Source organism: Echiichthys vipera (assembly GCF_963691815.1).
Source record: "Echiichthys vipera genome assembly, chromosome: 8".
In the NCBI taxonomy this organism is placed as follows: Eukaryota; Metazoa; Chordata; class Actinopteri; order Perciformes; family Trachinidae; genus Echiichthys; species Echiichthys vipera.
Genome location: NC_139833.1, coordinates 10835745 through 10860082, shown reverse-complemented (window position 1 = coordinate 10860082; position 24338 = coordinate 10835745). Strand labels below are relative to the sequence as shown.

Sequence of the window (24338 nt, the reverse complement as noted above, 5' to 3'; positions counted from 1 at the left end):
TTATTACTATTAGAAAGTTTGATTAACATTACTTACGTCTTTGACCTAGTATTTAAATGGTAAATGGACTTGTACTTATAAAGCGCTTTTCTAGTCATCTGACTACTCAATGCGCTTCACAGTGTTTGTCACATTCACCCATTCACACAGACATTCACACTGATGGCAGTGGACATCTACAGACCATCTAATCTAATCTAATCATTCACACCACATTTACACACCCATGCGCAGCACGAGGAGCAATTCGGGGTTCAGTGTCTTGCTCAAGGACACTTCGACATGTGGACCAGGGGATTTGGGGATCGAACGGCCGATCTCTCTCGAATGGAGGACGACCCACTCTCTCACTGAGCCACAGTGTGGCTCAGTTCCCTAATGTTCACTAATCAAAGAATGAATTCTGACTGATAAGGAAGAATTACAGTGAAGTAACAGAAAACACTTTGCACAACAATATTCCTCAAACACAACAATCAGATAGGTAGATAGGTAATCAGAGGTGGATTAACTGTACTACTTAGGAACATTTCATTTTATCCTTCATGAAAATGCCACTGTTCAGACTCTTTAAGTGTTGTACTATTAGGTCTTTGTTGGCCATCCATTTACTTTATAGTACTCATGATTTGCACTTGAATTGCTGTCATTATATAAATAAGATTAAGTGTTTAATACTAAACTGAGAACAATGTAAATTATTTAAATACAGTCCTTTGTTTATTTGTGGCTGAGCTCAAAAACAACATTCATTAATGACCACTTACTGTCAATAGGGAAACAATAATGTAAGACTGTTGAAATGAGACTTTTGGTATTTTCTTTACAGCTCTTTGGAATATTCAAAAGTTTTATTGCGAGTACCACATATGTGAAATAAAATGTAAACATACATGATATTAAACCAATGAGAGAGAAAGAGAAACTGTTAGCAAAGGGACACATTATCTATCATTATCTATCTGTGGAGTGACAAAATAAAGATACTTAAAAGGATCCCAAAATGTGCTTCATTGATTTTCTTTTCCTGAATTTTACAATGTTTATATCACCTGCCTTCTTAAACTTCAAACTCTTACATGACACTTATAAAATATCCCCAACCGCTCCTGTGCGATTAAAGGTTGCAGAACAGCCTAAGTTTACAGTAAATGGGCACTCCCTGGGGTGGACTGGTGTGGACCAGGGCAAAACAAGGTGTGGTCAGGACTGGGATGTGGCACGATGATGGTAGGGGCACGCATTTACATCATGAGAACAGAACGCTTGAGTGAAGCAAATATTTGCTGATCAGAAAAGCAGCCGTGGCCATCACCAGATTTGAATTTAACACAGCCAGAGTGAAGTCTGTTTATCTGGCAAGGAAGCCAAAAAAAACCCGGGGAGCAAAATGAATTCTCCACTGGTGTTTGTCCTGATCCTGACCATGACGACCATTGCAGCAGGTAAGACTGAATTATTTTGATTCAGTTAAGACAAAAGGAGACAGTTTATTTGTCTTAATGATTAAAAAAAGGTTTTACATTTGCCACTTGTTTGTACGTGCTTTCATCAATATTTTATCAATACTCACGTGTAGATGATAACAACATTTAAAGGTGACTGAATGTTGTCTGTTCCTTGTTTTCTGTTTCTAGCTGCAAGTACCGATGGGATATATGCCTCTGAGAACCCTGTACGAGTGGGCAGCAGTGTCACACTTTTCAGCCAGAACAGTGTTACAACAGGGACATGGCTGTTCGACAATGATCTCATTGTGATCATATTCCCGGGTGATCCAATCCTAACTAACAATTGGCGTGACAGGGTTACATTCAATAAAAACACTTCGTCGCTGACGATAAGGTCCCTGCTGCAGAAAGACTCAGGATTGTACACATTGCGAGCAGTGAATTCTTTCCGTGCTCAGTTAACACTGTCAGTCCAAGGTAAGGACCACTTTAATCTCTTTTCATGTTTACTCACTCCCTCATACTTTCTCACATTATACCAATACATGTTTAATAAAGCTCAATCTATATAGAAACACGCATACACATGAGCCCCTCCTTCATCGTACTGAAAAACCTGCTAACGCTTTTCTCTTTTTAAGTGATGAGTGGGTAGTATTTGCATTTCCCAATGTCTACTTCTATGTTTGCCAAGTTTTGATTTGGAAGACGAAACAATAGAGCAGCGTCAGTCTGTGGCTGTCACGGTTACCTTGCCTTTGGCAACAGCTCGTGGATTGAATCAGTTTTGCTTGAGTCCTAAATTGGTCGCAGGTCGTTAGTTTCAGTCTTCAAAACGAATGAACATAACTTAAGTTTCAGGTTTCTTTTAAATATGATGAAAACCTAATTTTCTACTCATTGTGTACAATTTTACATAAATTAGAATATAATGGAGCTGGTGTAATAACTGTCACACAAAGTAATTAGTCCAAATCGGCTCCTGAAACAAGACAAAGAGTTTACAGTACATGTACTGTAGCAGCTCTCCGAGGCTGTACATGGACTTGATGCTATGTTCCTTTGTTAACCAGGTTTGTCAGTTGAGCTGAGGCTGATGGGAATGTTATTAGTTTTGAAGACATTTATCCATAAACTAAAACAATGGACAAATTAAAAAATCGACCTGGTGATGGCACCAAATTAAATATTAGAGAATCAAAGTAATTCCAATATATCCTCATATGGACATGAATGTCTGTGCTATATTTATTGGCAATCCATCTGGTAGTTGTTAAGATATTTTTCAATTTTATTTATTGTAGTTTAGTGGTGTAATAGTGGCAAATCATAGCAAAAGTTATCTCAAGACACTTTACATAGAGAGTAGGTAAAGACCACACTCTATGACTTATTTATGATTTACAGAGACGCAACAATTCCTCCATAAGCAGCAAGAAGTCGCACTGTTGTTAACAAAAGTAGTAATACTTATAATAGTAGTTATATACAGTATTAATCGAGCAATCTTGAGCACACAGTGGCAACAAAAACCCTCCAGTCTGTAACAGTGTGGTGAACTCGCCAGCCAACAGTTTCTTTGAGCTAATGAAAGATTGTGCCTAATGAGTCATATGAGTCACTTTTCCACCTCTGCGTCTGATTGAGAGACTTGTTATTTCCTTTTTTGCAGTGCCTGTTTCACATGTGACTCTGACGGCAAATGCAACCAACCTGGTGGAGTTCAACGACACAGCACTTCTCATGTGCTCTGTGCTCAACGGCTCGTCCCTGTCTTATGTTTGGCTGAAGGGCAGCTCTGTGGTCACAGCTGGCGGAGGAGTACAGCTCAGCGATGGAGGCGCCAACCTCACCATAGTCGGGGTGACCCGTTATGACGAGGGGCCGTTCAGGTGCAATGTGTCCAATGGTGTGAGCAGTGAAATGAGTGTCCCTGTACATCTCAACATCAGCTGTGAGTAAAGAAAGCTCATATATATATATATATATATATGTATATACCATAGGCCTATGTATGAAAAACTCCAATCACCCCTATACAATGTCCCTCTTGTTGCTTCATCAGATGGTCCAAGTAACATAGCAATGATGATCGTGCCCATGAGGTCCACCTACAAAACAGGATCAAGCATCTCGCTGGCATGCTCCGCAGAGTCCAGCCCTCCAGCGATGATCCAGTGGATGGTTGATGGGGTGTACTTAAATAAGTTTGGCCCACTGCTTCAACTAGAGAGCGTGACAGTGAACAACTCTGGAAATTACAGATGTTTATTTCACAACCCAGTCACGTTTAGGTTCAGCAGCAGAAGTGCAATGATAAGGATTATGGGTAAGGTTGGATTTCTAGTATTTAAGAGTTAAATTTTTTTTGCTTCTTCAGTTTTGTTTGTTTCAGCAAAGACATTTAGATTATTTTCAAGAAATAGTTTGACATTTTGAGGAATATGCTCATTTGCAGAGATAGATTAGAGGATCGATACAACCATCTGTTAAATTCAATTTAAAGATCACAAGGTGGTCCCATAGGAACCTGGAGCCTGAAGTTGATTAAGTTAGGGGGAAAGCTTGATCCAAAGATAACACAATCTTTCTAACAGCAGCTGTAAAGGTGAAGACGGTGAGTATCGGTTACTTAGTTTTTGCTGTGGGTCCTGCACCATTGGTTGGCTGACGTCATCAGCTTTTCTGTCAACATGTTGAATTGTAGACTGTAGTCTCTGTAGTGTGTTCAAACAAAACTTTTTGGGTGAGACACAGCCGACGTAAGGTAATGCAACAGTCGGCCCTTTTTTTTACCACTAGTTATTTGATGGTGGGTGAATGTGTGTTGGCCTTTTAACCTCATCATTTTAACACATTATGTCTCGTTTGCTTAAGCTATGCAAATACAGAATTGTAATAACAAATTGTGATTTTACAGAGCTTATGTGCTGGATTGGTTCTTGGCTGTGACTTCCTGATATCTTGCCACCATGATGTTGACAGGCAACCAGCTGACACATATTTGACACTTTGGTTTTTGTATGCAATAAACAAGCTTAGTGACCCTTTTTCCAGTCTTTGTGCTAAGCTGAGTTGTTGGCTGTAGCAGTATATTTAACGGACATCATAAGAATACTATAAATGTTCTCATGTAACCCAGCATGAAACAAATAAGTGTTTACCAAGTGTATTTTATGAAACCATTCCTTCAAAGGGTTCAGTGACCTGCTGTATTCATTTAATCCACATATCGGTGTATATTACAATTAATCCCCTTCTTTTTCTTCTTCTTCTTCTTCTTCTTCTTCTTCTTCTTCTTCTTCTTCTACTTCTTCATCTTCTTCTTCTTCTTCTTCTTCTTCTTCTTCTTCTTCTTCTTCTTCTTCTTCTTCTTCTTCTTCTTCTTCTTCTTCTTCTTCTTCTTCTTCTTCTGCTTCTTCTTCTTCTTCTTCTTCTTCTTCTTCTTCTTCTATAGAGCCAATAGTAGCAGTTGTGGTGAATCACACAGGTGGACCAGCAATTGTTCATGAGCCGTTCATTCTGCGTTGTGAAGTGACTGGATCTGCTTCCAGTGTTCAGTGGTGGAGGAATGGTCAACTTATTACTGCAGACAATACAACAGTCTTCGACATGGACAACAAGACACTGATTCTCATGTCAGTCCAAAAATCAGATGATGGAAATTATCAGTGTCAGGCTTTTAATTCTGTAAGCAACATTTCCAGCAGCCCTTACACAGTTGACGTAAACTGTAAGTAATTTAATCTCTTAATAAGCTCTCTCTTGTAGATTCACAAAAAGCTGAAATAATTTATAATGTAACCCTTTTTTTTGTCTTGTATTAAAAGATGGCCCAGAGAAACCATTGATTGCAGGACAGTCCACGGCTCTGGCAGGAACAGTGGAAACCCTCAACTGCTCAAGTGAATCGAATCCTCCCAGCCACATCAGGTGGTACTTCAACAATTCCCTGGTGGCTACTGCTTCAGGTTTAGCGCTTGGACCTCTGACCTTAAATATGAGCGGGAAGTACATCTGCATGGCCTTCAACAACATCACCAACAAAAACAGCTCTGCGTACACGATGCTCACTGTTTTGGGTAAATTACTGTTGAAGAATAATTTGACATTTTGGGGGATATGCTCATTTGCTACAGTTAGAGACAGCTAGCATAGTTTAGATTGGAAGCGTGGGTAAACAGCTAGCCTAGCTCCATCCAAAGTGAGCCAAATCTACCTACAAACACCTCTGACTAGTAGTTCTCCTCGAAGAAATGATGGTTGCCAAAATGTCAAACCAGTTCCTTTAATCTTCATTTGGTCTACACAAAACTAAAAATCCCAAAACCAGAAAGCCATTGTATCTCATATATTTTGGAGTTTTGCCTCCATCCTTTTATTCTCCACAGCTCCAGTGACCATGGCGTCAATACAAATTGTCGGATCTCAGCCAATCCAGAACCACACTTTCACTCTAACCTGTGAGACAGCAGGAAATGTGGAGTTAATTATGTGGATGTATGATTGGTACCCACTTTATGCCGACAACACCAGAAACTTCTCAATGGACCACGCCATCCTCACGTTTGATCCTGTCATGAACTCTGACAATGGGGACTATCAGTGTGTAGCTTCCAACCCACTCAGCCGCTTTTCCAGCCAAATCTTCACGCTGGAGGTTTTTTGTGAGTACTTAACATCTGGTTTACCTTAATCGCCTATACCTTTGGACGAGGGAGGATTTTTCAATGCTTCAAATACCTGAAAAAATGGGATTCAACCAAAGCCAAGAAAGAATTTATGTAGATAATCCACAACTAAGGGGCAGTTGGATGACACATTAGCAAATGTTGCCACATCGAGTAGATTCATCACAAGATACAGAGTAAAATTTACTAAACATCAGATTTTCAGTGTCAGGTTATTCAAAGATGGACTTCTTCATTGATGCACAATTCTGCATTTTATGAATATTTTCAATGAAGGTGATTAAAGGTAATGTCCGTGTTTAGATGGACCAGAGATGCCAACTGTCACAGGACCAAATTCTGCAAATACAGGATACAACGCCACATTCAGCTGCTACGCATCATCAAACCCTCCCAGCTCCTACAAATGGCTTTTCAATGATTCTGTAGTGGCCAATACGTCTCAGTTTGTTACACCTCCTCTTACCAAAGACATGAGTGGGATGTACACCTGCATGGCGTACAACAACGTCACTGGCAAAAACAGCTCTGCCTACACGATGCTCACTGTTTGGGGTAACGTACTGCAAAAGACTAGTTCGACATTTTGGAAGATATGCTCATTTGCTTTTCTGCAGACATGATAACTAACACAAAACCAGAAAGCCAACGTATGTTATACATTTTGGAGTTTTGCCTCCATCCTTTTATTCTCCACAGCTCCAGTGACCATGGCGTCCATACAAATTGTCGGATCTCAGCCAATCCAGAACCACACTTTCACTCTAACCTGTGAGACAGCAGGAAGTGTGGAGTCAATTATGTGGATGTATGATTGGTACCCACTTTATGCCGACAACACCAGAAACTTCTCAATGGACAACGCCACCCTCACGTTTGATCCTGTCATGAACTCTGACAATGGGGACTATCAGTGTGTAGCTTCCAACCCACTCAGCCACTTATCCAGCCAAATCTTCACGCTGGAGGTTTTTTGTGAGTACTTAACATCTGGTTTACCTTAATCGCCTATACCTTTGGACGAGGGAGGATTTTTCAATGCTTCAAATACCTGAAAAAATAGGATTCAACCAAAGCCAAGAAATAATTTATGTAGATAATCAACAACTAAGGGGCAGATGGATGAGACATTAGCAAATGTTGCCACATCGAGTAGATTCATCACAAAATACAGAGTAAAATTTACTAAACATCAGATTGTCAGTGTCAGGTTATCCAAAGATGGACTTCTTCATTGATGCACAATTCTGCATTTTATGAATATTTTCAATGAAGGTGATTAAAGGTAATGTCCGTGTTTAGATGGACCAGAGATGCCAACTATCACGGGACCAAATTCTGCAAATACAGGATACAACGCCACATTCAGCTGCTACGCATCATCAAACCCTCCCAGCTCCTACAAATGGCTTTTCAATGATTCTGTAGTGGCCAATACGTCTCAGTTTGTTACACCTCCTCTTACCAAAGACATGAATGGGATGTACACCTGCATGGCATACAACAACGTCACTGGCAAAAACAGCTCTGCCTACAGGATGCTCACTGTTTGGGGTAACGTACTGCAAAAGACTAGTTCGACATTTTGGAAGATATGCTCATTTGCTTTTCTGCAGACATGATAACTAACACAAAACCAGAAAGCCAATGTATTTTATACATTTTGGAGTTTTGCCTCCATCCTTTTATTCTCCACAGCTCCAGTGACCATGGCGTCCATACAAATTGTCGGAGCTCAGCCAATCCAGAACCACACTTTCACTCTAACCTGTGAGACAGCAGGAAATGTGGAGTCAATTATGTGGATGTATGATTCATACCCACTCTATGCCGACAACACCAGAAACTTCTCAATGGACAACGCCACCCTCACGTTTGATCCTGTCATGAACTCTGACAATGGGAACTATCAGTGTGTAGCTTCCAACTCATTCAGCAGCTTATCCAGCCAAATTTTTACCCTGGAAGTTTTTTGTGAGTATATACCCTTTAGTTTACCCTAATCACATATCCCCTTGTTACGCTGCTATGCTAACCAGGCTGATAACACCTTCATGGCTACTAAGCTTGTGACCTAGTGCCTCCCCTACATGTTGTATTAGACGTGAAAGATGTGACCTTGACTTCACTGGGTGAATGTAACCCTTTCTGTCCGGGCTGTTTTTGTGAGTGCACGGTTGACTTAACACCAGGCCACAGCTCTTCTTATGCCACCCCTAGGGCAGTAACATGACTCTGGCAGGCCCGTCTAATCTTTGATTTGGCTGTTAAGTTTATAAGGGGTACATACAGGGACTGTTCATGGGGGTATTTTAAAAGACAGCTTCCTAAGTCTTCTTGTCTTCCAAGATGTCTTGCCTCCTGCGTCTTCCTTATGGCACGTCCGATCCAGTTCAATAGTCCCCAAAGCCTTTCCACCTGCAATCTAGTTCTTTCGGTCATGACCATAGGTGAGGCCAGGAACGAAGATCGACCGGTAGGCCGAGAACTTTGCCTTGCGGCTCAGCGCTCTTCTTGTTACGATGGTGCAGTAAAGCGATGCCATACCGCCCCTGCTGCTCTGGATCTCTGGTCATTCTCACGCTCCATTGTCCCCTCACTTGCAAACGAGACCCTGAGGTACTTGAACTCCTTCTCTAGGGGTAAGGACTTGTTCTCCATCCGGAGTAAGCAATCTATCGGTTTCCTACTGAGAGCCATGGCCTCAGATTTAGAGGTGCTGATCCCCATTCCAGCAGCTTCACATTGGCTGTGAACCGATCCAGTGAGTCACAGACTGATGATGCCACCAGGACAACATCATCTTCTAAAAGCAGTGATGAGATCCCCAGCCCACCAAACTACAACCTCTCTCCACCACAACTACGCCTTGACACCTTGATTGTTCCTATTCAATCTCCTTTCCAGCACCTTGGAGTAGTCCCGACAGCCGGGTTCTGGTCCTTTGAGGCCCCTGACCTTCACTGTGGCACCCAACGCCAGCAGTTCTTCCTTTGAGTGGTAGGCAAACAGGATGACTTCTTAATGCTGCAGATTTCTGCACCGGATCAATGTCTTGACAGTCATGTAACATGTTTAGGTAATATCCGTGTTAAGATGGACCACAGATGCCAACTCTTCCAGCTCCTACAACTAGTTTTTCAATGATTCTGTAGTGGCGATACATCTGAGTATGTCACACCTCCTCTTACCAAAGACATGAGTGGGATGTACACCTGCATGGCGTACAACAACATCACTGGTGAAAACAGCTCTGCACACAATGCTCACTTTTATGGATGAGTCTTTGATTGGTATTTTTCTGTTTTTGCTGAATACAAACAGGAAAGGTCGCTCAGGAGAGAACTATTTCAAATAACTATTTAACTGTTGTGAGTTTTTGCTTTGTTTTCAGATCCAATAGCATCTGTACGAGTAGAAACAACAATGAATCCTGCCATAGAAGGTCATTTTTATGAGCTAACGTGCAGTGTGTCTGGACCTGCTGGGCATATTTACTGGATGAAAAATGGTGAGCAACTGCACGAAGACAACAGAACTGTTTTCAACATGGATAACAAGACGGTCACCTTCAACCCACTGGAACAAAATGATACTGGACACTACCAATGTATGGCTATCAATCCTTTTTGGAACATGACCAGCCCTCCGTACAAGCTACTTGTGAACTGTGAGTAAAACTTAGATGATTTATTGCACTATAACTCACAGGTTTATATTCCGTAATGCATCATCCTAAGTTATTTAAATACATTTTGTACCATGACAGCCTGTTGTCTGCTTTGTTGATGCAGTTGGACCAGAAACACCCATTATTGATGGCCAATCTTTTGCTGAGATAGGACAGAACGCAGTCTTCCACTGTTCTGCCATGTCTGTGCCTCCCAGTCAGTTCAGCTGGTGGTTCAATGGCTCCAACTTATCCAATTATTCAGTGTTGACAACCGACCCTTTGACTTTTAATATGAGTGGAGAATACACCTGCATGGCCTACAATAATGTGACAGGAAGGAAAAGCACAAACTCCAAGATGCTCACAGTCATTGGTAAGAAAACTCAATGGTCTGACTCCTTCAATGCATGTCTGACTGTACAAGTAATGAATACTGACTGATTTCTCCCCTTCTTTGCTGTCAAAAGAGAAAGTGAGGTCAATGATCACAAACGACACAGTTCCAATAAACTCTGAAAACTTCACTCTCACCTGTGATGTTACTGGGCCCTATGACACGATCTACTGGATGAAGAACAACATGAGGCTCAACATGACAAACTCCACTGAAGACCATCACATGTCCTACCACTTTGGAAACAACACGCTGCACTTCACTCCGGTGACAATATACAATGATGGGGTATACCAGTGTGTTGCTACCTATCAGGCTGGTCTGCATAAAAGCCCCCCATACATGCTCCTGGTGAACTGTGAGTGTTGTAGGAAACATATTATTGTTGTTATTAATTCAGTTCATTTTAACTGGTTTTAACAGAGTCCATGTTTTTTTTTTTTTTAAATGTTTAGTGAAAAAAATATTAATACTAAATAGGAATGGAACCAAAAAAACATAATTTGACATTTTCATCATTTGTGTATGATCAGGTGTAATACGTCAACATCACCTCCTTTGTAACTGCTGCTATCTTTACCAATGATCATAACTCACACATGAACGTTGATTATGGGACTTATGGACGTGACTTTCATGAAAACGCAGTAACATCAAGCAGATTGTATTGATTCAAGTTAATGAATTTAGTGCTGCAGGGTTGACGTATTTTTGTTGGCCAACCGGAAGTGATCATCGTCCTCAGTTCCCTCCAGAAAAAGCTACGCGCATTTTTCCACTGGATTTTGGTTTATTGCAGAAAACAATCTCTGTGGTGAACAAAAGTTTATGATGCTTGCAAGTTTTGTTCAGCAAGATGATCTTCACAAATGAACACCGCTTCTTTGGTTTAAGAAGTACAAATGTAATAATCAGAAGTAAAAAGATAATGTTAGGCTGTAAACAAACTACATGACTTCATTGTTACCACCACTACACCGATGGCGTCCCTGACAACTTCTGTTGTCTCATTTAGCTTCTTATAAGCAACCACCTTCTTTCAAGACACGCAAAAGTTTCAAAATTCACGATTGGGGTATTTATCGACTTATTTTATGTCATAGAACAAAACGTTAAAATCTCCTAAACTTGTGTTAACCACAGACTTTATTCCAGAAGTTTTGCCAAAAACCCAATGACACGTGCGAAACTAAAGTGCGAAAATGCTGAATCATTGCTGCAGCACTCTATGCACTATAATATGTATTGCTATACAATGCTTTGAGTTTGACCAGAAGGTCTTGAACGAGTTGTTGCTCAGAAATAATGCGCATTAAACGTCAAAGAACTGAGTATTTTGTGCCAAAGCAACAAAATATTCATAATTTTTCTGCACATAATTCTGACCAACTCCCTCTCTGTGTCCGCAGATGGTCCTCTGAGTGTGAAGATCTCCGGTCCATATTACACAAGATCTGGCGTCCACGTGTCCTTTATATGCTCTGCTGATTCTCGTCCAGATTGTGTCTTCAACTGGTTCTTAAACAATTCCTTGGTGGCTGTAAGGAATGGGTCTCTTATCACTTTCCCTGCGACGAAAGAGAACGAGGGAAACTACATGTGTAAGGCGAGAAACCCTGTGACCAATATCACAATGTACGAGACTAAAGCCTTTACTCTCGCAGGTGAGTGAGCCTTACTTATCCTTATTTTTGAGGTGGTCACTGCAGAATCTCCATAATTTTAAAATGGTCTTTATAACTTGGACAAAAAGTTTGATGAATTAAAAAGCCAAATACAAATGAAACAAGGTACAATATTTTGATGGTATCCTTTTAAAGCGATTTTGTTGTATGTTTTAGGAAAAAAAAATCTAATTCTACAGTTTAAATAAACGCATGTTGTACTAAATGTAACTTTCTTCTCCCCTCAGAACTACAGACCTGTCTAATTATTTGTCCTTTTTTCCTCTTAGCCCACGCCTCCGCCCTCAACCTCCCATCCCGAGGTGGTCTGATGTTGATGGGTCTTTTTGCTTTGTCGGTCTCTGTGCTGTTCAACTGAGTCAGACTGAAAGGCCTCTTGCTCCCTCTACAGTCTTACTGTAAAATGAATGGAAAGTTACTGTTTAGTCAATGATCCACTCCATTGGGTTTTGTTTGAAAGGCAAAACAGAATTTGTAAGTGTGAGAGATTTGATTTGTTTGGGGATTTTTCCTTTTATCAGATTTATTTAATTAACATATGATACAGAATCACATTCACATTGACACTGAAAGGGCCAATGGTCTTATAATTGCATCGCCTGTTTGACGTTTTTACATGAAATCTTTTCATTATTAGCAGAAAAGCAGTGTGTGTTGTTGTTGTTGTTGTTGTTATTGTGCATAGTTAAACAAGTGTATTCCTCTAAAATACCTGCATATTTTTGGTACAAACTGCAATTCTTTACCCTGAACACCACCAGCTTTTTCTATAATGTGCAATAATATTTAAACTGTAAGTAATTGAATCAATAAATAATCAACACAATCAATTTTTGGGGGACTTTATTGAGGAGGATACAGTGTCTTTGTGCGGATTTTAGAAACATTGTGAAACATTGTTATAAACTTGCCGTTGCTGATTTAAAAAAAAATGCAACTTGTATAAAAAGAAATATGTATGACAGCGATTATTGAATAAGCATCACTACACATAAGGACATGTAGTGCTTCTTAGTGTTGTTCATATAGGGACGCTGGGGCCGAACTTCCTGGTGTTACCGCCCTTCTTCGGTTTGGAAAACCTGCTGCACTTCTTCAGATTCTTATTTTTTTCCCTCTGGCACAATACTTTCACTTGTGGTTTGAATGAATCCAGACAGACAAAGAGTTAGGGTAAGAAAAGAAAGAGGTCCAAAATATTCTCAGATCTGTAGTTAACACTTTTGGAGAGTCCTAACTTCTGTTAACGTTTCAGTTACTCAATACAAGACTGATTTAACATATTACTGGTATGACAATTATTTTATAATGATCAAAAACCATATGTAACTTACATTTTCCATGCCTGCCGTTGCGTCTGCCAAACTGTTGACAAAGGCAGCGTGTGTTCACCATCTCTCTTCCCTTCCCTGGGTGACCCAAATACACACGGACAAAAGAGCAGAATGGGTTAGGATGAAATGCACTCTGCTAATAATGAGACTCTGCTTACATATAAACTGATGAGATGCAAGACTGGATGTGTATTTTATTCACTGTATACCCTTGATGATACTGCTTTCACCTCTACAGTTACACAGTCTGCTGTGCTGTCTTGGGATGTTGATTGGATTTGCAGTCGTCAGTGGTTCTCCAACGGCAGAGGCTACGACACAGTTGATATCAAACTTAATCAAAATAAATTAACTAACCACTTGTTGAAAATGTGTTTTATTTAACAATCTCGCATACCATCAGTGAATGTGACGATCAAGGATTTTTCACGTGTCTCAGGAACACCTTTTGGAGAAAAAGATATCACAATAAAATGCACAGAAGTAAACTTACTTTTAGACTTTGTCTCATTGTGGTAGAGTTAGGATTATACCTTGGCTGTGATCAGTAAATACAAGAAGTAGAAAAACCAACAGCAGAAACATCCTTGATCCCATGTTGTAGTCAAGTCAGTCCAAGGAAAGAAATCTCACATGCACTAACTTCAGCCTCTGCGAGGGAAATGAGACGGTGGTTGTTGTGTAAAGGACGGTGTTGATGTCTGAAACTTTAGCCGTGGCACATTCATCCACTGCCAGTTATATGAAGCTTGCCCAACCGGCACCTTTCACAGTGGGTGACTCTGTGAACAACAGGAATTAAGGACCTTAGCCAAAAAGATAGCGTAATGAATCATCGTTGTGAGAAAGTGAAGGACCCACACAGGGTTCGTACGGGTGCTTGAGATCCTTGAACAGGCTTGAATTTTAATATTGTGTTTTCAAGGTTTGAAATCTGCTGGAATTTTGGATAAAGTGCTTGAAAATGCTTTTCGCATTTCTTTCACAACAAATAGCTGTATGATAGAAATGTAATTAAATTGTTCTTCTGGTGTTACAAACCACAGTTTTAGTTGTTTATAGCGTAATAACGTGTTTTAACGTGATTAATTTACCACAGTTATGGTGTGGTAAGAAGCTTGAAAATGGACCTTGAAAGTGCTTGAATGTCTTTATCGTGATTAAAAAAAGTGAAATAATAATTTTAAATACGTGTGTATGTATTTGTAGAAATATGTAATTTACCACAGCTGTAAGGTGCTGGGGAAGCTTGAATTTGACTTTGTAAAAGGTGTACGAATCCTGCCCACATAATACTGAAAAGTCACATATTGTGAATTATAAATTCCCAGCCAAGTCATTAGATGCCATACAGATGGGCAATTATGGGTGCTCGTTATCAGCCCTGTAAACACCGCTGCAACAGAGATGCCACTGACTGTGTCATTTAAGGTCATGAGTGTTATTATCGAGGCCTGAATGATGTATTTTGTTACTGTAGGTGTCTTGACTGTTGGTTTCAGCTTTAGGGCAAAGCAGGACTTGTTCCCCCTCCTACAGTTACAGAAATGCAGCTCTACACACAACCGTGTCTGAGACTGGAACAAAACCAGTCAACCAAAGAAAATAAATCTGTTTTTGATCTAATCTATGTATGAACACTCATAATTCACCTGCTGGTAAGTCATCAGTCTAAATGAAGCAATGCACCCGTTTCTTACTGAATATCTGCACGCAGATCTGATCAATCAGTCAAGGGACACTGAAACCATTGTTCATATTTAATGTGTTCTTTCACCACTTACACAATCAGCCATCCTTAAGCATAATTCATGTTCTGCAGCACAATCCTTATCCAGGGGGATCAGAAGCATTTTAGTGTGAAGTAAAGCCTTTTGAAATGGTCAAATTGGCCATTATGTTGCAGATGAGATTAAACTTGAAGCACAAGCAACTTTAGATATATCTATACAACTTCACAACCTAATCAAATACTTACATTTGCAACAAAACACAGCCTCTCATGTCATAATCTGTTGCTGTTACAATAGGTGTAGCAAAAAGGTACAGGACAATAATGAGACAGTATGTGACATGATAAAAGGCAAGTAAACAGTAATGGTCGATCAAATTAACATATACAAAAGACACCAGACACCACAAAGGAGTAAATAAAGCTATTACCAAATAGATGGAACTTGGTGAAACTCAGAAACCAAAATAAGGAATTACAGAAATTTCCTGGTGAGGGCAGTTTTTGATCTCATATTTTCTTTTTACCAGACATATCCTGGCCAAAGAGCCAAAGTCTCACAGTCCTTTTCTACTAGTTCCTGTTCCAGCAGCCTCGGGCAGACATTGCATTTTGTCATGGGTTTTTTGTTTCTTTCTGAAAAGACAGGTAAATTAACCTGCCATGGATGAGATCTGAGGCAGTGGGGGCAATAAAGTTTTTAACAAGTTGCAGCATCTAATGTTTGGACCCACAGCAAATCTTCATTAGTCTTCCAGTGTCGTCCCTTCAGATGTCATTTCACTGTGTGGCTCAGATCACATTGGATGACAGACAGGGAGTTCCCCATATCAAATTCATCATGCGTATCATGTGGCAGAGAAACTTAATAATAATTTCATAGAAAGAACTACTTCAAGAACCAAAAGCTAGTGGAACAGGTGATAACCAGGAATTGAGGCAAGACTTTGTCTCTCTATAGCACAGCACATTTAATTTCTGACTGTATCATAAACACAAAATAAACGTTATGGTCCCATTATCTGTAACAGTGGTCACCAACCCTGGCCATGGAGAGGGCTTAAACAAATAATTTGTGCAGCTCTTAGCCCCAAGTAATTGATTCTATCCTTCATTCAAGCTGTTAATAAGTTGAGTGTGATGCTCTTTGGAAACAGGGATGAGGACCACTGTGGTAGTGTAAGTTAGTGCCCTGGTTGCTCAGTTCTCTGCAGGCTTATCTAGCATGGACTTGAGATGGGCGTGCAGGGGTTCGCACACAGCCTGGTAGCCCTGAGGTGTCAGGTGAAGGTAGTCGTACATGTCCTGATGGGAGATGCTGCCATTGGAGTGGACGAAGCCTGGGTCCACGTTGAAGTAAAAAGCGTGGGGGAGGGACGATACGGCCTCCTGGACCAGCTCATTCACCTTGGCATTTTTCTCCCGCAGAGGGTTTGGCGATTTACCTCTGGGCAGTATACTCTGTAAAACAGATGTATGGATGTTAATGTTTAAAAACACTTCTTAGATTGTTTTATTTTAGTAATATTCATAGAAATGCATGCATCAATGTAAAAACTGTTTAATATTCAAACTCCTCAGACACTACTTTCTCGCCAACGTCGGTTAAAACGCCAATGAAGTTTGTAACCCCACCCAACGCACAGCATCTCAGCCCTCCCCAAGACAAGTAAAGCCTTTTAAATACAGTGTGAAAAGTATCATATCTCCACAGAGTTCACACAGTCCAGTAGTCTATTGTTGAAACTAATCTCTCAAAGCTGAGATGGAAGTAAAAGGCTCTGAATCACTTTGCAGTTTGATGGTTGTATGAAGTTCATTTGTCATCTTCAACAGACATGCGGGTGAGTAGATTAACTCTTCCTTTAAGGAATTCATTAGAAAAAAAAACCTACAAGTACAAGTGTGCGGGCGTTGGGCAGCTTGTTCTTGATGACTTGGACAATAGCCATGATCCCTCCACAGATCTGTTCAGGATTGTGACCATGATTGTTCGTGCCTACCCACAGCACTACAACCTACAACAACAAAAGAGAAAAGAATGCACGTTATTGATAGGAAAGGGTCGTCAATATACCTGGGATTTGGATTTTAGCACAAACATAACAATGAGTCTAGTGTGTGAGTAAACATGCACCATCATTCTCTCTATTTTTGGCAGGAGCACGGACCTTTGGGCTGATGTTATCCAGTTCGCCGTTGCTCAGTCTCCACAGCACATGTTGTGTTGCATCACCACCCACCCCGAAATTGAGGGCATGTAGAGGAGAGAACAGCTGCCGCCATATCTGCAGACAAACCACGCGTTGAAGTTCACACAATTTAAAAAGGGTGCGTACGTAGATGAGAACAAGACAAACTATAAACTTCTATAAAGACAACCAGAATGTTATGTTTTACCCCAAACTGGTGCAAGAGCTGAACAAGAGAGTCTCCAACAAACAGGACATCAGGCTCTTTGTCTTTGCTGTCAGACACGAAGCGGTTGTGCTACAAAGAGGAAAAGGAAAAGACAAATAATACAGACTTAGAAATTATTTTTGAAACCTTACATGATAAATACAGACACACAATATTGGAGAATGTCAGTATATACATCTTGCTATTTAGATATGGAAATGGGAAGAAATCAACTTGAATACAAGACATAATATGTTATCAATGGATCGAATATCAGTGCACATTGCCATGTCAATCAAAACATCATGCCCATACAGTTATGTCATCAAAATGAATGAAAAATATGTTTTTGAACCTTAAATTCACAAAACTATAAATTAGCAATGCAGGCTGGAAACCCCAGGCAGTTAATGGATGTTGTTATGCTGCATCTATGTAAACCCTAGGGAACAAGTGATAGAAAACTCATGATATTAATAATAATATTATTTCACACACCAGAGACATCCATCGTCCATCTCCCTGGGTGTCTTCGGGGGCAGTGGGTGTGGCGGCTGGGTTAGGGTCTTCTGCACTCATGACTCTATCTGTGCTGGGAAAGCAGTCACGTAGTGTTTTTGGTGCTATTTACAACGGAATCGAACCGAGAAATTAACCTTTTATAGCCGCAGTTGGCAGCTAAATCTAAGGAGGTTGGCAGAATTAGCCACAGTAGCTAAGCCTACTTGCTGAAACACAAGATTTATGTAGTTAAACAAGAGATATTAACCAGTAACACGGAGTAATATTAAAATATACGCACGCCTGTATTGTGCAAAAAAAGCAGAGTTTTTTAAAAGGCTACATTTAGAGATATTAATGAACATAGGCTACCATGAAATCAAAAAATCGTCATCTCCCAATTCAGCTTCAGGAAGTAAATTTTCACTCTAGTCGCCAGTACCATTGTTGTTCACGGGCACAACGTGGATGTTTTCTTTTATTTTATTATATCCCGACGCTTTATTAGTACCATGTGCTTTATGTTGGATTTTTAGACCATCCTTTATTTAAAAAAATAAAACCTGGTTCGAGTGATGGGGAATTTAAAAGATGGTACAAGTTTTACCTCCTCGTCTGTGTAAAGTGGACTCGTCCTGCTCGTTGGTGTTTCGTGGGAGCTCGAGCTGCGCAAAGAAACGCATTGTAAATATTGACGAGAATCTGGTCTTTTGCATTGGAATAATGTATTTGGACCCTTAGAAAAATAATATTACTAATAAGAAGCCGTGTTTCCCTGTTTTTACTGATTACTTAAAGCCATTCATTATTTCAGCCCAACACTCACTTAAATTTAAATATAAATCAAACAAAGCTGAAACAGGTTGTACTGCCCCAAAGGTGTTTGCTTAAATCTTTATCCCTCCTAGCGTTTAACTTTGTTTCTTTTTCCTTTTCATTTTGTTGGCATTGTTACTTTTTTATTTTGTTATTTTATTCTTCTCTCTCGTGTTTATTGTCTTTATAAAAAAAAAACAGGAAAAAAAATCTAGCTTCGACGTGTTGCCCAGCAACGATTGATTTGCAAGCGGACAGAAGACGACTGTCGGTAAGCGGCGCTGTTAATGATAATTTAAAGTTTACGTACACATGTTTCTTGACAGGTTAACCGTCTGTTTCGCATGACGTGTACTTAAAGTCGATGTTAGCTACTTTGTCTGAATACTATAACTTCATACACGTGTACTTCAAGTTAAAGTGCACCTGGTGGTTGACGTTAACATCACCGGTTTGCTAGCCAACAGTTAACGTTAATTCAAGGCTAACGGAAGGAGGCTGGGACACACAAGAAATTAAATGTCTGAGCAGTAACATCTGCCCAGGAATGACGGAAATTTAGCCTTGTGCGTGTGTTCAGATTGTTTTAGTGATGGGTTTTTAAATGACATGCAAATAAATTACCTTTTAAAATTGCATTTCATGTAAAAAGTCCTTTAGTCAGGCTGATTTTCAATGAACAAAGAAAATAAATCAGACCACCTACAATATGAGGATCCTCATTACGTGAATATGAGACTCTTCTTACATAAATTCAGATTTTACATATCATGACATAAACTGTTAAGAAGATTACATTTGGTATGCACTTAATGATCAAAGTCTGCAAAGTCTCTTGCTGCCTTCATGTGCTATGGAAAGATGCTCCTTTCCACTTGTGAACTGGAAATTACCAGTGAGTTGTGTTCAAGTGGGTTTGTTGTCGTAGTGACATTAAACATGGCGGACCCATAGATCCTGACCAAGCCCCCACCACAGCAACTTCCTGGTTGATCCAATACAGAAGTGCCAAAAATTGCAGTTCTCTGAGTGGTTACTGTGGTAGTTTGCACAATAGAGCAATTTCTTATTGACCCCAATAGGCCTAAATTGGCTGTTTTCACAGCATGATTAAACCTATTCAAGGCCTGGTACAAAAAAAACATTGTCAGGCTAGTTTTTATTTTATTGGAGGTTAAAGTTTAGGAATAATTAGGGGCACAGCCTCTTGCGGGACAGCTAGCAGCTGGCCCTCCCTTCTCCTCGGAGGTATACATCAGTCGGATGGACGCATCTCCCTCCCCCCAACGTGACATCGATGCCTTTTGGTAAGAGCGAATGAGGCGGAGTCAAAGTCTGACAATATGGCGACTCCCGTAGGTGAGTACGATTGGATCAAGTATGCTACATCCATTTTTTATAGAGTCTATGATACTGACCTGTTACTTGGGGAGAATAATTCATCAGCTCCAGCGAGAAGAGGATTTTTCAAAACACAAACGGCTGAATTTTTAATAGATCGTGAGTAGTAGATTTTTTTAGTGGACAAAAGAGATAGCGAATATTTCTGTTTTAACTATATAAGCTTGGTTTCCCCTTATCTGAAAAACATAATCTTCCCTACCAGCTCAAAAACAGTGTTTTAATAAAGTAGACTCTCGCGTTGTGCTCCGCCATGTTGAAAAGGTCAAAGGTTATCTCATCTCTGCAACTTGTGTATCAAAATATTCTACGAGCTTCCCAGTGGAAATTACCACATGAGGGGGTATTCATGTGCAATTTTCACGTTGACTTTTGGTATTTACCATATTTTTGATAGGACATGAGGGCTCCAAGCACAGAGGGTCAACATTTGGATTCAGCCACAGTCATTAAACAATAATGTTCTTGATAATCTAGTGGAAGAGGTGACATCACTGAGATGCAGCTGTATTATCTTTATTTCCTGGAGTGACTAACTGCAGCTATCTTTCTACAGAATCTGGTGCAGCATGAGCCACGTGTGTGGCAGGGCTTTATCAGATAAAGGAAGGAGCTTACATTTTACAAACAAACCTTTAAAGACAACAAATAAAAACCATTGCCCAGTGAACAGATTTACTGCAGACGGCAAATGTTCAAATTATAGTAAGAAAGGCGTGCAGCAGAAAATGAAACGACTGAGAAGCCGCAAGGAGAGGAGTCAAGTGAGATGTGGTGGAAAAGAAGCCTCAACGTCCAAATCACATCGTCATCACTGCCGCCACCAAAGCAGTATAGACACATCACATTTCCAAAACTGCTGTCATAGTAGCTGTCATTATCCGTCAAGGAGAGATGCACCGTTTTCAAGCGTCATTCCTGCTTCACAGGAGCCGAGTATCATCACAGACAGTCGCCTGATAGGACACCACGGCCTGTTCAACCATGAGGTGAAGTCCATTGACATTGAGCGCTTGTTAAGTGAGCAGAGGAGAGAAAAGAACAATGCTACTTCACATCCATCTTCAACATTGCACATTGCCTCTCCATTCTCCACTGATGATTTGTTGGGTGCTGATGCTGGTGGGGTTCTGCCATTTGAAAAAAAAGCAGCCCATGATGACTGCCAGAAGAGAATCAGTCAAGGATCAGATATTACACCAGGGCAGAGACCGCAACAGCATCGTGATCTTTCACCTGCGTGTTTTAAAAGCATCTCCTTATCTAACCACAGCTCCCCTGATGTAGAGAAAATCAAGAGCAAGAAGGCCGAACCTGCCGTGCCCGAAAAGGGCAAAGAGTCACAGCTGACTCCCACTGTTGTCAGAGAAAATGCGAAGACCTCAAACAGTAAGGTTAAGGGACACAGGATTTCTACTCTGAAGCAGACCCCAAAGAACCAGGAGTCTCCCATCCACCAAACCCAAGCTCTTGGTCTCAGCCCTGGTCCACTGGAGCCCTCCAGCTCACACACCGCTGACAGCTTTGACGTTCAGCACAGGAGACAAGATCCCGACTGTGTGTCTAAGTCTGTCAGTGCAGTGGCAGCCGGTTTGTGCGACAGTCTGCAGTTCCCACTCGTGAGGAGGAGAAACCTGGTGTCAGAGAGCAGGGAGATGCTAATGAACGCTCTACGGGAGCGGCACGGACCCCAGCTCCAGGAGAACCTCCTCAAGGTGCAGCAAGGCCTCAGCTTTGGTGCTGAAGTCTGGGATCAGGAGCCAACCATGACAGATGAGCTATTTCCTCCAGGTAGGCATTGAAATTTTAGACGAGTCTGGGATTCTCATTATAAAACGATTATGGTTGTTTTTTAATTCATAACTCGATGTCATTGCATGTTTTATCATATCTATGTAATATTTTCTTTATTGAGATGTGGTGATTCAGTTATCAGCTCAAAATTATTCAACACTCTACTACATGTTTTTGAAATCTTTAGCATTTGTATTGATAGCTTCTTTTTACTCAAATTTGACTAATAGTGTTCATTACACAGTGATAGGTGTCTATTTTTAAAGCTGCCCCGTGGAGTTTTCTTGTTGTTTGCTAGGGATCGGCCAATATGGATTTTTTAGACTTAGACTTTTTTTATCATCAGCCTTAGCCGATGACCGATCTTCAGCTGATATTTGGAGCCGATACTACTTTTGCTTCCTCAATTTACATTAAAAAAAAATTACACAATGATGATAACAAATGTTACGAGTCTTAATTTTTTTTAAAAAGGAACGTTTATTGCATTAAAAAAGGCGTCTCCAGAAACACAGAGCTGCTTGTGGACGTCTGTAAAAAATGCCAGGAAAAAACTATTTGCAAACCTAGTAGCCTGCATTGGTCTATCACTAATGTTTACGTTCAGTTTTATTTACCAAAGCACACTGAGTGTATCGATGCAGCCTGACAAAAGCGCTGAATGCATTTCTTTACTCCTAAAACATTTGCACCTCTGTGTTTGAAAGCTTTCAGTCTTCTTCTTCCGTGCCTTGTTGGAGCATTACTAAGTTTTTTTGTGTGAGAAAGGAAGTAAAATTGATATAGTCAAATATCATAAATGTTATCAGCGTATTTCAAACGTTTTGCCTTTTTTGTACTCAATTCCCTATTTATACAGTATGTCCATGGACAGTGTTTCCCGGTTTCACTGTGAATGGATGGTAGCCAAAGAAAATTTTGGACTAGAAATACTGTAACTTTGGAAAATATCCACTTGCTTTCTTATGTTACCTTCCGACATTTTTGTGATAATATACCTTTACATACATTGAAAGCACTTCAGGATGAGGTCTCTTGATGACTAGCATGAACAGGAGGGGTGATTACAGCAAGGGAAATCTGTTTCAGTGTATAAGGGCACCTGAATATTGTTATTATTATTACTATTATTATAATGAATCATGAACCTATACTTTAATTTGGCCTCTGTCTGGAGTTGTGTACCAGAACAAAATGTATTCACATCAAACCTTAGTTAACGTCTTGTCTAAAAAAGACCAGTAGAAAGTACATTATAGTTTGTGGGCAGTTTTTGAGTCGTGTCTCCTCCTTTTTAGATGCATTCACAGTGTTTCAAGCCGACACTGCCAGTCAGCCAGGTTTTGACACCCAGAAAACCACATCTTTCAGAGCCTCTGGAAGAAGGCATTTTAACTGGTCCAGGCCACATCCACAAAACCTGGAACAGGTAAGATTTTAAGTTTTCTCCGTCACTCTCTTATTTTAGTTAATTTCGCATATGTCACCCTTCCTTTAGTAATTCTCATATAATTTAAGATTTCATTACTCTGGGATAAAATGCTTTCTGGTTTTCATGTGAAGACTCCTGAATGGTTGAGAAGCCCAGTGGAGACTTCTGTCAGCCTTTTGGATGATATCCTCAGACCTCCTTGCTCTCCTCAGTTCTGCATGGACTTTGAGCCCTCAGGAGTTACAGCCAGTGATCATTTGTTCTCCCCCACATCATGCTGGGGAGAAAAGGCTTCAGCATCTCAGCACTGGGAAGACAGTTTCAACAGGCCGGAGAACAAAGATGCTGTTATGTATGATTCCTCTGAAAACAGCCTTATGAACCACAACAGAGCTGTTCCAGAGAGGAGCGGCTGGTCTCAGTACGGTGGCAGCAGCACCCAGCCTTTCTTTCCTTACCAAGCACAGCTGCCGGATAGACGTTCAGCACAGTCAATGCAATTTCCCCAGGAGAACAATCTATTTGAAACTGACAGATACTCTTTTGCTCCCTCCTTCTCTCCCCAAATTCACCATCCTCAGCAGAGCTTTCAGTCTTACAGCCAATTCAGTCTTCCTTCAACTTGCCCTCCCCTCAGGTCCCACCACAATGACATGATGCATTACCCACCATCTCACATGCTTGAAAGAGACCCAGCAGCTCCCCTTTCATCTTTCCCGAGCCCTGAGCAATGGTCCTTTCCTCCTATGAGACTGTACTAATGTGTGGGGAAGCTCTGCATAGAGGCGTGCCTGTGAATATTTCTTTGACTAACTAAAACAATAACAATGCTCTCTCAGTTCATACCATCAAGGCTTTTTGTTCACAGTCGACAAATATGTGTTGTGTGCTCATATTTTATTAAACAGTATCAAATACAATAGCAATAGCTGACATCTCAAGAGTTACCTCTTTTATTATTTTGTCCCATTTATGCTGAGATAAAGAAACACACAATTATGTATTGTTTGCATCCTTGGAACATTTTTTAATAT

The 24338-nt window shown here is 40.4% G+C and overlaps 3 protein-coding genes across 6 annotated transcripts; 1 reads left to right on the top strand and 2 right to left on the bottom strand.

The window, feature by feature from the left end:
* Positions 1-1281: 1281 nt before the first annotated feature.
* On the top strand, positions 1282-12666 carry ceacam1 (CEA cell adhesion molecule 1). 2 transcript variants are annotated; one of them, XM_083918305.1, is made up of 16 exons: positions 1282-1445; positions 1638-1928; positions 3124-3405; positions 3517-3780; positions 4909-5184; positions 5282-5533; positions 5843-6118; positions 6446-6697; positions 6842-7117; positions 7445-7696; positions 7841-8116; positions 9537-9812; positions 9937-10188; positions 10283-10567; positions 11619-11873; positions 12164-12666. In XM_083918305.1, exons 1-16 carry the CDS (start codon positions 1391-1393, stop codon positions 12250-12252), a joined length of 3909 nt encoding a protein of 1302 aa, XP_083774431.1. In that variant the 5' UTR covers positions 1282-1390; the 3' UTR covers positions 12253-12666. The 2 variants fall into 2 exon arrangements, with proteins under 2 accessions (XP_083774431.1, XP_083774432.1); XM_083918306.1 differs by lacking the exon at positions 7841-8116.
* A 184-nt stretch (positions 12667-12850) lies between these two features.
* Positions 12851-13835, bottom strand: LOC310950724 (uncharacterized protein). Of its 2 annotated transcripts, none has more exons than XM_083918676.1 (5): positions 13762-13835; positions 13626-13673; positions 13438-13539; positions 13229-13303; positions 12851-13028 (listed from the first exon to the last, which is right to left on the bottom strand). In XM_083918676.1, the coding sequence occupies exons 1-5, from the start codon at positions 13823-13825 to the stop codon at positions 12916-12918; spliced, it is 402 nt and encodes a 133-aa protein (XP_083774802.1). In that variant the 5' UTR covers positions 13826-13835; the 3' UTR covers positions 12851-12915. The 2 variants fall into 2 exon arrangements, with proteins under 2 accessions (XP_083774802.1, XP_083774803.1); XM_083918677.1 differs by having other exon boundaries at positions 13459-13539.
* Positions 13836-14999: 1164 nt separating this feature from the next.
* Positions 15000-18262, bottom strand: pafah1b3 (platelet-activating factor acetylhydrolase, isoform Ib, gamma subunit). 2 transcript variants are annotated; one of them, XM_083918557.1, is made up of 6 exons: positions 18234-18262; positions 17859-17952; positions 17361-17450; positions 17132-17248; positions 16856-16978; positions 15000-16421 (listed from the first exon to the last, which is right to left on the bottom strand). In XM_083918557.1, the coding sequence occupies exons 2-6, from the start codon at positions 17937-17939 to the stop codon at positions 16161-16163; spliced, it is 672 nt and encodes a 223-aa protein (XP_083774683.1). In that variant the 5' UTR covers positions 17940-17952; positions 18234-18262; the 3' UTR covers positions 15000-16160. The 2 variants fall into 2 exon arrangements, with proteins under 2 accessions (XP_083774683.1, XP_083774682.1); XM_083918556.1 differs by lacking the exon at positions 18234-18262 and adding an exon at positions 18163-18223 and having other exon boundaries at positions 17859-17947.
* Between the last annotated feature and the right edge of the window lie 6076 nt (positions 18263-24338).

What these genes read in the sequence shown, in the direction of transcription:
- pafah1b3 (XM_083918557.1), bottom strand. Translation starts at nt 17,939, where the DNA reads ATGAGTGCAGAAGACCCTAACCCAGCCGCCACACCCACTGCCCCCGAA. An exon ending in AGCTCTTGCACCAGTTTGGG is followed by an intron (nt 17,249 to 17,360) that starts GTAAAACATAAC and finishes GTTTGTCTGCAG; the next exon opens with ATATGGCGGCAGCTGTTCTC. An exon ending in ACGCCCGCACACTTGTACTT is followed by an intron (nt 16,422 to 16,855) that starts GTAGGTTTTTTT and finishes TCTGTTTTACAG; the next exon opens with AGTATACTGCCCAGAGGTAA.
- ceacam1 (XM_083918305.1), top strand. Translation starts at nt 1,391, where the DNA reads ATGAATTCTCCACTGGTGTTTGTCCTGATCCTGACCATGACGACCATT. An exon ending in CATGACGACCATTGCAGCAG is followed by an intron (nt 1,446 to 1,637) that starts GTAAGACTGAAT and finishes TTCTGTTTCTAG; the next exon opens with CTGCAAGTACCGATGGGATA. An exon ending in TAAAGCCTTTACTCTCGCAG is followed by an intron (nt 11,874 to 12,163) that starts GTGAGTGAGCCT and finishes TTTTCCTCTTAG; the next exon opens with CCCACGCCTCCGCCCTCAAC.
- LOC310950724 (XM_083918676.1), bottom strand. Translation starts at nt 13,825, where the DNA reads ATGGGATCAAGGATGTTTCTGCTGTTGGTTTTTCTACTTCTTGTATTT. An exon ending in ATTTACTGATCACAGCCAAG is followed by an intron (nt 13,674 to 13,761) that starts GTATAATCCTAA and finishes TTTCTCCAAAAG; the next exon opens with GTGTTCCTGAGACACGTGAA. An exon ending in GATCGTCACATTCACTGATG is followed by an intron (nt 13,540 to 13,625) that starts GTATGCGAGATT and finishes ACTGTGTCGTAG; the next exon opens with CCTCTGCCGTTGGAGAACCA.